Genomic DNA, 13259 nt, shown 5'->3' with positions numbered 1-13259 from the left:
GTGGGACTCAGTCCCAGGACCCTGGAATCATGACCTGAGCCGAAGGCAGACGCTTAATGACTGAGCCACCCAGGCACCCCTGACTTGTTAATTTTAGCCATTCTGACTGGTGTGAGGTGGTATCTCATTGAGGTTTTGGTTTGGATTTCCCTGATGCCGAGCGATGTTGAGCACTTTTTCATGTGTCTGTTGGCCATTTGGATGTCTTCTTTGGAAAAATGTCTGTTCATGTCTTCTGCCCATTTCTTGACTGGATTGTTTATTCTTTGGGTGTTGAGTTTAATAAGTTCTTTATAGATTTTCGATACTAGCCCTTTATCTGATACGTCATTTGCAAATATCTTCTCCCATTCTGTCGGGTGTCTTTGGTTTGGTTGACTGTTTCTTTTGATGTGCAAAAGCTTTTTATCTTGATGAAGTCCCAATAGTTCATTTTTGCCCTTGCTTCCCTTGCCTTTGGCGATGTTTCTAGGAAGAAGTTGCTGCGGCTGAGGTTGAAGAGGTTACTGCCTGTGTTCTCCTCTAGGATTTTGATGGACTCCTGTCTCACATTGAGGTCTTTCAACCATTTGGAGTCTATTTTTGTGTGTGGTGTAAGGAAATGGTCCAGTTTCATTCTTCTGCATGTGGCTATGCAATTTTCCCAACACCATTTGTTGAAGAGACTGTCTTTTTTCCATTGGACATTCTTTCCTGCTTTGTCAAAGATTAGTTGACCATAGAGTTGAGGGTCCATTTCTGGGCTCTCTATTCTGTTCCATTGATCTGTGTGTCTGTTTTCCTGCCAGTACCATACTGACTTGATGATGACAGCTTTGTAATAGAGCTTGAAGTCTGGCATTGTGATGCCACCAGCTTTGCTTTTCTTTTTCAACATTCCTCTGGCTATTTGAGGTCTTTTCTGGTTCCATACAAATTTTAGGATTATTTGTTCCATTTCTTTGAAAAAAGTGGATGGTATTTTGATGGGGATTGTATTGAATGTGTAGATTGCTCTAGGTAGCATTGACATCTTCACAATATTTGTTCTTCCAATCCCTGAGCATGGAACGTTTTTCCATTTCTTTGTGTCTTCCTCAATTTCTTTCATGAGTATTTTATAGTTTTCTGAGTACAGATTCTTTACCTCTTTGGTTAGATTTATTCCTAGGTATCTTATGGTTTTGGGTGCAATTGTAAATGGGATCGACTCCTTAATTTCTTTTTCTTCTGTCTTGTTGGTGGTGTATAGGAATGCCACTGATTTCTGTGCATTGATTTTATATCCTGCCACTTGACTGAATTCCTGTATGAGTTCTAGCAGTTTTGGGATGGAGTCTTGGGTTTTCCACATAAAGTATCATATCATCTGCAAAGAGTGAGAGTTTGACTTCTTCTTTGCTGATTTGGATGCCTTTGATTTCTTTTTGTTGTCTGATTTCTGTGGCTAGGACTTCTAATACTATGTTGAATAGCAGTGGTGATAGTGGACATCCCTGCTGTGTTCCTGACTTTAGGGGGAAAGCTCTGTTTTTCCCCATTGAGAATGATATTTGCTGTGGGTTTTTCATAGATGGCTTTTATGATATTGAGGTATGTACCCTCTATCCCTATACTCTGAAGAGTTTTGATCAAGAAAGGATGCTGTACTTTGTCAAACCCTTTTCTGCATCTACTGAGAGGATCATGTGGTTCTTGTTCTTTCTTTTGGACGTAAGTATCCTAAGATTACCATTGAACTGTTGTGGTTCTTATGCTTTGATATTTTTATAAATAATATATTTTATGGTGAATAAAGTGGTTAACTATTTCCTTTCACATCTGAATCCATTCTCAGTATTTTAAGAATCCATTGCCTTGCAATTCTGGTTTTCTGAAATTACCCTACTGTCACTGAGGCTCACGAATTTCTCTATAGGAGACCTGAGAGAGGAAATCTTTGTAAGGAGGGCTATGACACTTGTTTTATGACTGTATTTGCAAGGAAAGGTTTTACTTAGATGTTTGTCAAAAATTACTAAAAATAACACAGCTTTCTAAGGAAATGTTTATTTTTGCTGACCATGAGATTGAGAAAACATCAATTTTCTGTCCTAAATAATATAATTATTGTATTTTTTTTTAAAGATTTTTTATTTATTTATTTGAGACAGAGAGAATGAGAGACAGAGAGCATGAGAGGGAGGAGGGTCAGAGGGAGAAGCAGACTCCCTGCCAAGCAGGGAGCCCGATGCGGGACTCGATCCCGGGACTCCAGGATCATGACCTGAGCCGAAGGCAGTCGCTTAACCAACTGAGCCACCCAGGCGCCCTAATTATTGTATTTTTATTTAGAATGTTCTATGGGGGCTGCTGATAAAGATTTTGTGGTGGGATGCTCAAGTTCTCCAAGCCACTCCCAGGTGCATTCACTATCTGGGTACCACGAAAGTGATCCTAGCCAGCCACTTAGCATTCATTTGCCTTCATGGTCTTACCATACTCTTTATGTATGTCATTATGGACAATAAGTTTATAATTCTCTCTAAGCAGTCACTCTGGTGAAATGAAAGAAATGTTGTGTAATGTCACAGATAATAATAATGATGATAATAATAATAAAGATAACGTCAACAGTGCTGGTTTTGCAGATAGCAATAAAAGGTTTGTGATAATGTTATTACAGTAACGACGTGATATAGTATAAACTTTACAGAGTTCATTTTATTAACAAAATTTATTTTAATAACTTTATCATTTGCTTTAATTCTGTTTTTATGGAATTAATAAAGTCCAGAAAGGTCTAGTTAAAACCTTTGGTTATATTTTAGGGCATCTCATGATGGAAACTGTATAATAGTAGTTGTATTCATAGAGAGTCAAGAAGATATTGTGTTGTAGTCCATCATCCATAATCAAGAGCTTACTCTCTTATACTTTTTATTTTTTTTATTTTTATTTTTTTTTATTTTATTTTATTTTTATTTTTATTTTTTTTTAAAGATTTTATTTATTTATTTGAGACAGAATGAGATACAGAGAGCATGAGAGGGAGGAGGGTCAGAGGGAGAAGCAGACTCCTTGCCGAGCAAGGAGCCCAATGCGGGACTCGATCCCGGGACTCCAGGATCATGACCTGAGCCGAAGGCAGTCGCCCAACCAACTGAGCCACCCATGCGCCCACTCTCTTATACTTTTTAAAATAGTTTTTGGTCGAATCATGGAACACTACATCAAAAGCTAATGATGAAATGTATGGTTACTAACATAACATAATAAAATAAAAAAAATAAATAAAACCAAACATAAAAAAAAATAGTTTTTGATCTTTAACATTTTCAAATTTTTTTCAATTTTGTGAATTTTTGTGCTTAAAATAGAAGATATCAAATTCCAATTGTCTAAATTTTCAAGGAAATTAAACATAATTTTTAGTGATCTGGGAACTGGAGCCAGAAGGATATAGAACTTGATACCAGAAGAATATAAAACTTGTCATCCTGGAAACACTTGCTTTTTTTTTTTTTTTTTTTTAAGATTTATTTATTCATTTGAGAGAGAGAAAAAGAGAACAGGTGAGAGCGAAAGCATGGGGGAGGGGCAGAGGTAAAGGGAAAAGGAGAGAAACAGACTCCCTGCTGCCTTGGAGCCTGACCTGGAGCTCAATCTCAAGACCCTGAGATCATGCCTTGAGCTGAAATCAAGAGTTGGGCAGTTAACCAATTGAGCCACCCAGGCGCCCCGTGGAAACACTAGCTTTTATGAAGCAACTGGATTAACCTAATTTCTTTTAAACTGTAGTCTGTGGATTTCACTGCCATTATCTTTGCTAACATCTAAGTTGGTTAATGCAATGACCCCTCTGAATGTATAACATAATATTTAAATATTGAATATGAAATATAAAATTATGTTGTTTCAGACTTTATGAACAACGTATTATCAATCAGTATTTTGTAAGTAATTTCAACATAATATAGTTATGCTTTGAAGTGTTAAATTTTTGAATTGTTGAGGTCTTCTTTATTTATTCATTTATCTGAAATTTAAACATCTACTTCTGAAAAGGATTTGACATCTCAATTTGAAGATATCTCTCCATGATAACTGAATGTCATTACACATCAGCTGTAATTATTGAAATTTGCATTATCCATATAGATTACTTTGTTCTGAAATTAATTTATATCCCTAAAACGGCCACTGGTTTTATGTTTGCAGAATACATTTCCAAAACTACTTTTTTGACAACCTTTTTTGTGGTTAAGAATTAAATTTAGCTTTCTGATTTTCTCCTACTTATGATCTTTGAAGATAAATGCAAAAGTTTATTTTGAATATTTGACCATTAAATCACTTGGTCAAATCTTCCTAGAATGGTATATTTGAATTGTCTTTATTATTTTCCTAAATATGGAAGTAGTCACATATTCTGGAGTCTAAAATTGATTTTTCTAAACTGTTAAAAAGTATAACAAGTGTGTGTAAAGCAGGTATTACTGAAAAGAACAAAAATGCTAGTGTAACAGTGGATGAGTTTGTAAACTATGAAACATCAAGGGTTAAGTTTCCAATGAATAATGGAATTTTTAAGGGAAATTTTATATCTTGATTACCATAGAGTATATTTCTATCTGGATGAAAAAAATCAAAATAAATCAAATAAAATAAATTGCATACTTTCTTCTTTCTTCCTGTTACTAGATGAAACAAATCTTAATTAGATCCCAGTTTGCTTGTACTTATAAAGATGACAGCACAATAAGCAAGGATAAGTGGAATGATGTTAATTCAGCATCCAAGCCTTTGTATGTACTTCACATGGAAAATGACCTTTCTGGTAATTGAGCTTTTTTGAGTAATTAAATAACTATTTAATTCTAGTATATTAATTGTTTTTTTAAAGATTTTATTTATTTATTTGAGAGAGAGACAAAGAAAGCGCGCACGCACACGAGAGAGAGCATGAACAGTGGGGGGGCAGAGGGAAAAGCCAGCTCCCCCTTGAGCAGGGAGCCAGTGTGTTGGCTTGATCCCAGGGCACTGGGGTCATGATCTGAGCAGAAGGCAGATGTTTAACTGACTGAGCCACCCAGGCACCCCAAATTGGTTTTAACTTAAGTAAAACGAGATTTTGTTTTACAGAGTATGAAATGTGAAATGTAAAGGTTTATATTTTTAAGACCTGGGTTTATTTAAAAAGTTAAATCTAGGTACACATCTAAGGAGGAATAGGACACAGTTTGATTTAACTAAATGTACTTAAGAAATAACTTGTAGCATTTAAGGATTAAGTGTCATGCATTCAAAGAAAGTAAATATTTGTTGTTTGCAGGGATAAAAAAAATGATATGGTAAAATGAAAAGTAGTGTGCTAGTAATGTAGCTGTATTTGTTAATCATGTGACTTACAGCATTATGTGATTGCAAATAAAATTTTTGAATATTCTTTAGCAATTTTTGAAGTTTACTGTAAAATTTTCACATGTAATTCTAAATATTATGTAATTTCTTTCCTCTTTTCATCTTGCATAACAGAAGGTATAAATTCATCTGTTGGAAGGCCAACAATTGGAACAAGTTCTGGAAATGTTCATCTGGACAGAAGTAAAAGTGAAAAACTAACAAGAAAATCAAGTAGTCAGACAGGAAATAAAAGCTCAAAAAGGAAACAGGTGGATTTAGATGATAAAAATGATCTCTGTGATAATGGAAATGAACCACCTCAACATAAAAATGTTAAGATACCTGAGACATCAAACAATTTCCAGAATAAATTGTGTGGCAAAGTAGCCAGAGTAGCAAAAAACAAGTGTACAGCCAAGGACAAATTGATTACTGGCCAGACAAAGTTAACTCAATTTTTTAGACTATGAATTTGTTTTTTATGTGCTTTAGATTTCTGTATATATTAAACTATTCACCAAAGCCATTTACTTAATTTTTAAGAGAGCAAGGTATAAGTTATGATTCTTTATTATATTGGTCTGAAGTGTATATAAGGTTAGTATGTTAAGCATTTACAAAATACTAGTAAGTCGTAATTATGCAGAATATTCACATAGTTTAATGCACAGATCAAGCATATCATTTAGGCTACAGATATATGTTAATAGCTGCTTTCTTTTAAAACAGACATTTAAAATAATACAAGTCATAGTAATGTTAAGGGCTTTTTCCCCGACAGACAATTACATGATCTTGTTTTCTTCAGAAAAGATGATGTGGTCCAACAGGTTTCAGACTTGCCAACAAGGTCGATAGACTCTTCCCAGCATGCACCTGAGCACTAGAGGAAAAAAAAGTTTAAATTGTTTAAAGCACTATTATTATCACACAAAATTTATTAGAAAATAAGGGAATGGATCTAATATAGCTAATTCTGAATAAATCAAAATTACAGTAACTCTTAAATGCCTTTTAATCCCACATCTTTGGCAGGAGTCACTTAATTGAACCATGGTCTTATTTGATTTTCTTAAGATTGGATCCAAATCCAGTTAAACTCAGAGTTCTATTTTTACGGTATCAAGATATAAGAATTGAATTTTAAAAAAACTACTCACTGTCAAAATCTCTCCTTCCTATAGGAAATTTAGCTGAGTTTTCTTCATTCCCAATTTCTCTCTTTTCTTGTGTTGATTCAGTATTCTGAACTCCATTCTCAGCTGGAAAAGCTACAGATCCTTTTAGTGCAAGATAAGGTTTTATAGCCAGATTCAGTGGCAGACCATTATTTAAGAAATTATGTTTGGAGCCTGTGTTCTGTAAAGAAAAGGTTGATTTGTGTTTTAGCTGTCTTACTGGTAATAGAACTATAATGTATTTGTATAATATTCTCATTGATCAATTTAAAGATGCTCTGCACTGTTTTGACTCTAAAAATACATTAGATACAAATTTTTGGGAAAAAAATCTTTTGGATAAGAAGTGTTGTCCAGAGTAGAAGAACAACATGGTATGTATGAAATTTCATCAGTTGTCCTAAAGAATAGTGTGACTGTTTATATATACTTCTGTTTATAAAAGTATCAATTTTACTTTCAAAAGTATCATAAAAATCATTCAAATTTCCATTGAAGAAAGGATAAGTCACATTGCCACTCACCTTTGAATTTTTGTTTTCCTCATCACTCGTGAAACTGTTCTCATCATTTTTATATTGTTCCAGAGAAGGAGCAACAACTGATTTTTGTGGAGTATCTTCCTTCTGAAAGGCTTTCCCCAGCCGGAATGTATTAAATACCATGTCATCTTCTAAATTTCTTATGGACTTGGATGCTGAAAGTAAAATGCCTTGAGAAAACAGAGAAAAAGTTAGTATTAACAGGTAGGAAGAGAGACTCATTTTTGCCATTCTTAGTTTGATGTTTGCATAGAGTCAAGTAAGGATTTGTAAAATGAAGAAAAATTTCTCAGTCAACCTACTTTGTAGGTGATTCCTACCTTTATATATTTTCCAACTTGAATAGAAAGCACTTCAAAGACGTAGACTTTCATCCTTTTAGAAATGGCTCATCAGATAGAGGCTAACCTCTTGTACAGCTGCTAATACCTACATTGTGTTGGTTTCAGTGGCATATTGTTTATTTTGAGTGCGAATTTTCTCAGAATCTGATTAAGATCCTTGGTAGAATGCTTTCTGTCGAGTAGATTATAGTCTCTTGAAAATGGATTGTTATTAAGGAAGACCATAGGACGCCAGGCTCTCCATATTCTTATTGTTTTCTTTTGTATATTTTCTGATTAAGTATGATATTAAAACTAAAGTTATATTATTTAAAGTTGATAAGGATAAAAGTGTTATTTACTTTTAATCCTGATTAAATCGAAATAATCTTCAAAAAGGATTTTCTTTCATAAATGCTCAGTTTATTCTTTGGTGATTAAAGTATATATGCCTGTCAGTGTGAACAAAAAGTCATTCATGATATATCAAAAATTGTCCTGTCAGGTGTGTTTTATCTCTGCATTTACAAAAGGATATTATTGACATTTATTAATGATTTAACAATTAATGAATAAGAAGTCCATGAAGAGAATATTCATGTGTTCATAAATATCAATTTTGGATGAATATGTTGTATGATTCTTAATTAAACATTTCACAATAATTTCTCATTTTGACCCCCCAAGTAAGATAATACATTCTTGTAATTGTCTTCGGGTACATATGTGCAAAAATTTTTCTAGAGTATATTCCCAGGTATGGAATTTCTGAGTCATGGAATATATATGTTCAGCTTTACATATGCTAAAATGTTTACAGAATAGTAGTAGCCAATTTAAGCTCCCACCAGCGAGGTTTGACAGTTCCCGTTGCTCCATGTCCTAACCAATACTTGGGTATCTATTGTCCTTTTGTATTTCTCTGATTCCCAAAGAAGTTGAGTGTCTTTTCATATGTTTATGAGCCATTTATCATTCCTCTTATATAAAATGCCCTTTAAAAAAAATCTTTGTCCATTTTCTTTTTGTTTGTCTTTTTCATATTGATTTATGGGAGTTCTTTATATATCTTGGATATTATTCTTTGTTAGTTATATGTGTTTTAAATATTTTTTCCCACTTTGTGACTTGTCTTCTCAACCCCTTTATGGTGTCTTTTGGTGAACCAAACTGCTAAATTTTATTGTTTAAATTTCTTTTTTTTTTTCTCTTCATGATTAGTATTTTCAACATGTTATCATTTAGAAATTTTTTCCCAACCATTTGATGTTTACATTTAAATTCTTAATTCATCTGAAATTTTGTGTATGATGTAGAATAGAGATACAATTTTACTTTTTCCAAATGTCCTCACACATTTCATGAATAATTCATCCTGACTCCACTAATCTGCACTGACTTCTCTGCAGTATATCAGCTTTCTGTGTACATGTGGGTCTCTTTTTGAACTCTTATTTCACTTGCCAAATCTTCAGTCTTAATTGTTATAATTTTAAAATAATTTTTGATACCTGGTAGGTCAGGTTTTCCAGCCCCCTGTTCACCCATCAGTTTTTCTTCTACAGCAGTTCCTTGACTATTCTTGTCCATTTTTTTCATATAAATCTTAATATCAGCTTTTCAAGTTCTGTGAACAACTTTGGTGGGATTTTGAAGGCAATAGTATCGATTCTATAGATTAATTTTGGAGGGCAATTGACACTTTTAAGATAATTCATTTTCTTATGCATAAACATGGTACTTTTCCATATTTATTTAGATTTTTAATCTTTTAATAACATTTACTATTTTCTTCATAAAGTTCTTACATATTTTTTGTTGAAAGTTATAATTCTTTATAATTATAATTAAGCTATTTTAGTTACTGTAAATGGTATCTTTAAAAAATTTACCTTTTCTAACATTATTGCTGGCTGTACATGTGCAGTTGGCTTTTGTGTAGTGCTCTTATATACAAAATACTTTCTAAATTCTTTTTAATTCCAAATAGTTTGTAAGTGTATTAATTCTTTTGGGTTTTCCATAAAGACAATTGATATAAATAATAAGATAATGGCATTTTATTTTCTCCTTCCAAGTCCTTCTATATTCGTGTGTGTGTCTGTCTGTCTGTCTGTGTGAGCGTACACACTGATATTGACCAAACCTCCAGTAAGTGTTGGAAATGGAAATAACAGACATCTTTGCAGTATTACTGATTGTATAGAGTGCTTTTAATGTTTTACCATTGAGCATGATGTTTGCTCTTGGTTTTTTATAGATATTCTTTATAACTTGAAGGATGTTCTCTTCTATTTCTGACTAATAGTTTTTATCATTAATTGTTATTGAATGTTATTGAATATTTTTTCTGCATCTATTGAGGTGATCATGTCATTTTTCTCCTTCAGTCTTTAGTAAATGAACAGATTTTTCTCATGTTAAATCAACCATGTGTTCATGAAACAAACCTTTTAAAAATATAATTGGGTTCAATGTGATAATATTTGATTTAGTACATTTTGTATTTATTATCATGACAGAGATTGATATGTACTTTACCTTCCTTATGTTGCCTTTGTCTTGTTTGGCATTAAGTCTGTACTAGCTCCATAAAATGAACTGGGCACTAAGTTTATTCCTTTTCTTTTCTCTCTTGTGAAACTATTTGAGTGTGGTATTTTCTTGGTTGGATTTCTTTTAATAATTAATTCACTTTCTTCAGTAACTGTAGAAATATTCAGCTTCTCTCTCTCTCTTTCTTTTTTTTTTTAGTTTGTTTCAGGAATTTAAATTATAGAATTTGTCCATTTCACTTAAGCTTTCAAATTTGCTAGCATAAAGTTATTAATAATATTTTCTTCTAAATTTTTTAAACCTTGCTCCATCTGTAATTGTATTTCATTTTAATTATGTTTATTTTTACTCTTGTGGTCTCTGCCTGTCTCTCTTTCACCCCTCCTTTTTGATCAGGCTTGTTAGAGGTTTATCAATTCGGTTAGCCTTTTCAAAACCAAACGTTTGGTTTTGTTGCTCTTCTCTATTTTTCTATTTCATTAATTTCTGCTTTTTATTATTTTGGGAGTGTTTATTTTTTAACTTCTATAACTTCTTAAATTGGAAGAATAAATCATTATTATTTATACTTAAAAATAAGCACTTAAGGCTATATGTTTCCCCTTATGTATCATTTTTGCTAATAACCACAATTTTGATGAATAGAATATTCAGTGTTTAATTCTAAGTTTTTATTGTTTTTATTATTATTTCTTCTTTAGCTCCTCAATTACTTAGATATTTTTAACATTCCAAATATATGGGAATTTAATTTTGGGGGAGAGGGCACCAAGTTCCAACAAAATTGTTGTCAGAAGTTTTGGTCTATAAACTATAGAGTATTTGAAATCGTAGATTGAACAATATATGATTTTCAGCTGTTTTTGACATACAAATACCAATTTCACATAGTTCAACATATAGAAACTTACCATATAGCCTATAATATCTTCACTTTACATTAAAGTTCTGTTTATTCTTGAAAAGCATATGTATACATTATTGTTGAGAGCAGGATTCTATATGTGTCCATAAGATAAAACATGGTAATATGTTGTTTAAATTTTGTATGCTTTATATGTTTTTTGTCTACATGGGCTATCAATTATTGAAAGAGATATACACAAATCTTTCACTACCATGAACTTATCTAATTCTTTTTGTAGTTTGCAATTTTTGACTTATTTTGAGCTGATGTTATTAGGACACTCAGATTAGAAATTGTTTCATCTTCCTCATAAACCAAATCATGTATCATGACCCTCTCCAGCTTTAATAATGTGTTTATTACTATTATTTTTCCTGTATCTTTATGTTTTAGATATGTCTATTATAAATACCATGTAGCTGAATTTGGAATTTTTAGTCTGACATTCTTGGCATTTTCTTGGAGACTTCAGTCCATTTACATTTATTTTGTTTACTGAATTACTGAGATTCAGTACTACTATCTTATTTTGTGATTTTTATTTGTTCTAATATGTTTTCCCCACTCCACCCTCCCTTTCTTGCCTTCTAGCTAAGTTTAATCTATTTTTTGTTCTTTTCGAGGGTACCCTAGACATTTTATTTATTTTTATTTATTTATTTGTTTTTTTACTTTTATTTTTTTAAAGATTTTATTTGAGTGAGAGAGAGAGCACAAGCAGGAGAAGGGACAAGGGGAGAGGGAGAGGGAGAGGCACACTCCCTGCTGAGTGCAGAGCCCAACACAGGGCTCAATTCCAGGACCTTGAGATCATGACCTGAGCTGAAGTCTGAAGCTTAGCCAACTGAGGCACCCAGGTACCCCACCCTTAACATTTTAATACCGCCTTCAGTTATTTATGTTCAAGTTAATCAGTATTTTTGCCCTCCTCCCAAATAATGTAAACACCCTAGAATCTTTAACTCCAGTTATATGCTATTATTTTCTAAGATTTAAGTTCTATCTTGATTTTTTTAATGAAATAAATTAGAGGATGTTATGCTGTTTTACACAATTAACAATTTGTTTAGATTTACCTACAAGTTTACTATTTTTTTTCTCACCATTCCTTTTTACATCTGAGATCTTCCTTTGACAATTTTCTTCTTTCTGAAATACAAGTTTCTGAAATATACTGAGTTAGAGGCTAAGTTAGTGAGGGTCTGTTAGTTATGAACTGTTTTGTTTTGTTTTGTTTTAATTAAATGTATTTTGCTATTTTTCTTGAAAAATAGTGTCAATGGCTATACAGTTATATAGTTGACAGCTATTTTCCCTTAGTACATTACTATTTCAGTTTCTTCTGGTTTTCATTGTTACTGATGAGATATCAGTTGTTGGTTTTAATCATGATGTCTTTATAGGTAATCTCTGTATTCTCTCTGGCTGCTTTTAAAATCTTCTCTTTGGCTTTGATGTTCTGCAGTTGCACATGATGTGTCTGGGTTTGTATTTCTTTTAATTTTCCCTGGCTTAGATTCTTGAATCTGAGGGTTGAGTGTTTCTTATGAATTCTGGAAAATTATTAGTCATTTCTTTTGACTTTTGCCTCTCTTCTGTTCTATTTATCTTTCTGGAATTCCCAATAGATATACATTGGGCCTGCCTGCTTACTCTGTCCTCCATATCTTATAACCTCTCTTTCCTACTTTTTCTTTCTCTCTCTGTGCATTTTAAATACTTATTCAGAGTTATATTCCAGCTTACCAGTGCACTTTCACTTGTATCTAATCTATTTAACCTGTGTATTGAGCTTTTTTTTTTTTTAAGATTTTTATTTATTTATTTGAAAGAGAGAGAGGGAGAGATCAGGAACAGAGGGGAAGAGCAGAGGGAGAAGCAGACTCCCCACTAAACAGGGAGCCTGACACAGGGCTCGATCCCAGGTACCGGGGATCATGACCTGAGCTGAAGGCAGATGCTTAACTGAGCCACTTAGGTGCCACATGTATTGAGCTTTTAATTTAATTTCTTATATTTTTTATTTTTAAAAATTGTATTTGGTTCCTTTTCAGATCTACCTGGTCAGTTATAGTTTTCTATTTTTTAGCATATTTACTTATTTTTATTTTTTTCCCTCAGGTTTGTTCCATTTATTTTGAGAGGGAATAAAAGCCCTTCCTGCACATTAAAATTTACAAGACATTAATAAGAAAATGATTATTCTAGATATAAAAGCACACATCTTAAATTCTTTAAGTTATAAATTCTAGTTCTTAAGAGTGATAAATATCATGGGCGCCTGGGTGGCTCAGTTGGTTAAGCGACTGCCTTCGGCTCAGGTCATGATCCTGGAGTCCCAGGATCGAGTCCCGCATCGGGCTCCCTGCTCGGCAGGGAGTCTGCTTCT

General features: G+C 32.8%; 2 protein-coding genes across 3 annotated transcripts in view; one reads left to right on the top strand and one right to left on the bottom strand.

The window, feature by feature from the left end:
• The window catches only part of PARPBP (PARP1 binding protein), a 71655-nt gene extending 60333 nt beyond the window's left edge, over window positions 1-11322 (top strand). Inside the window, exons 9-10 of one of the 2 annotated variants that reach the window (XM_064590727.1) lie at window positions 4663-4798; window positions 5497-11322. In XM_064590727.1, coding sequence (XP_064446797.1) covers window positions 4663-4798; window positions 5497-5834 — 474 coding nt within the window. In that variant the 3' untranslated portion in view covers window positions 5835-11322. The remainder of the gene's footprint in view (window positions 1-4662; window positions 4799-5496) is intronic. The other variant, XM_045872732.2, reaches the window with a different exon arrangement.
• On the bottom strand, window positions 6476-7378 carry PMCH (pro-melanin concentrating hormone). Its single transcript, XM_045872733.1, has 2 exons — window positions 7067-7378; window positions 6476-6723 (listed from the first exon to the last, which is right to left on the bottom strand). The coding sequence occupies exons 1-2, from the start codon at window positions 7313-7315 to the stop codon at window positions 6517-6519; spliced, it is 456 nt and encodes a 151-aa protein (XP_045728689.1). The 5' UTR covers window positions 7316-7378; the 3' UTR covers window positions 6476-6516.
• Window positions 11323-13259: the final 1937 nt, after the last annotated feature.

This window comes from Mirounga angustirostris, unplaced genomic scaffold (genome assembly GCF_029215605.1).
Source record: "Mirounga angustirostris isolate CCGP_5_RB_7025 unplaced genomic scaffold, mMirAng1.0.hap1 SCAF_5, whole genome shotgun sequence".
Lineage (NCBI taxonomy): Eukaryota > Metazoa > Chordata > Mammalia > Carnivora > Phocidae > Mirounga > Mirounga angustirostris.
Note: the sequence above shows the minus strand (reverse complement) of the source record. Positions and strands in the feature narration are given on the sequence as shown.

Bases quoted from the DNA above. Each gene is read 5' to 3' on its own strand.
- PMCH (XM_045872733.1), bottom strand. From the start codon at position 7,315: ATGGCAAAAATGAGTCTCTCTTCCTACCTGTTAATACTAACTTTTTCT. The intron at 6,724-7,066 runs GTGAGTGGCAAT...TTTTCTTTACAG, and splicing joins AGGAAAACAAAAATTCAAAG to AACACAGGCTCCAAACATAA.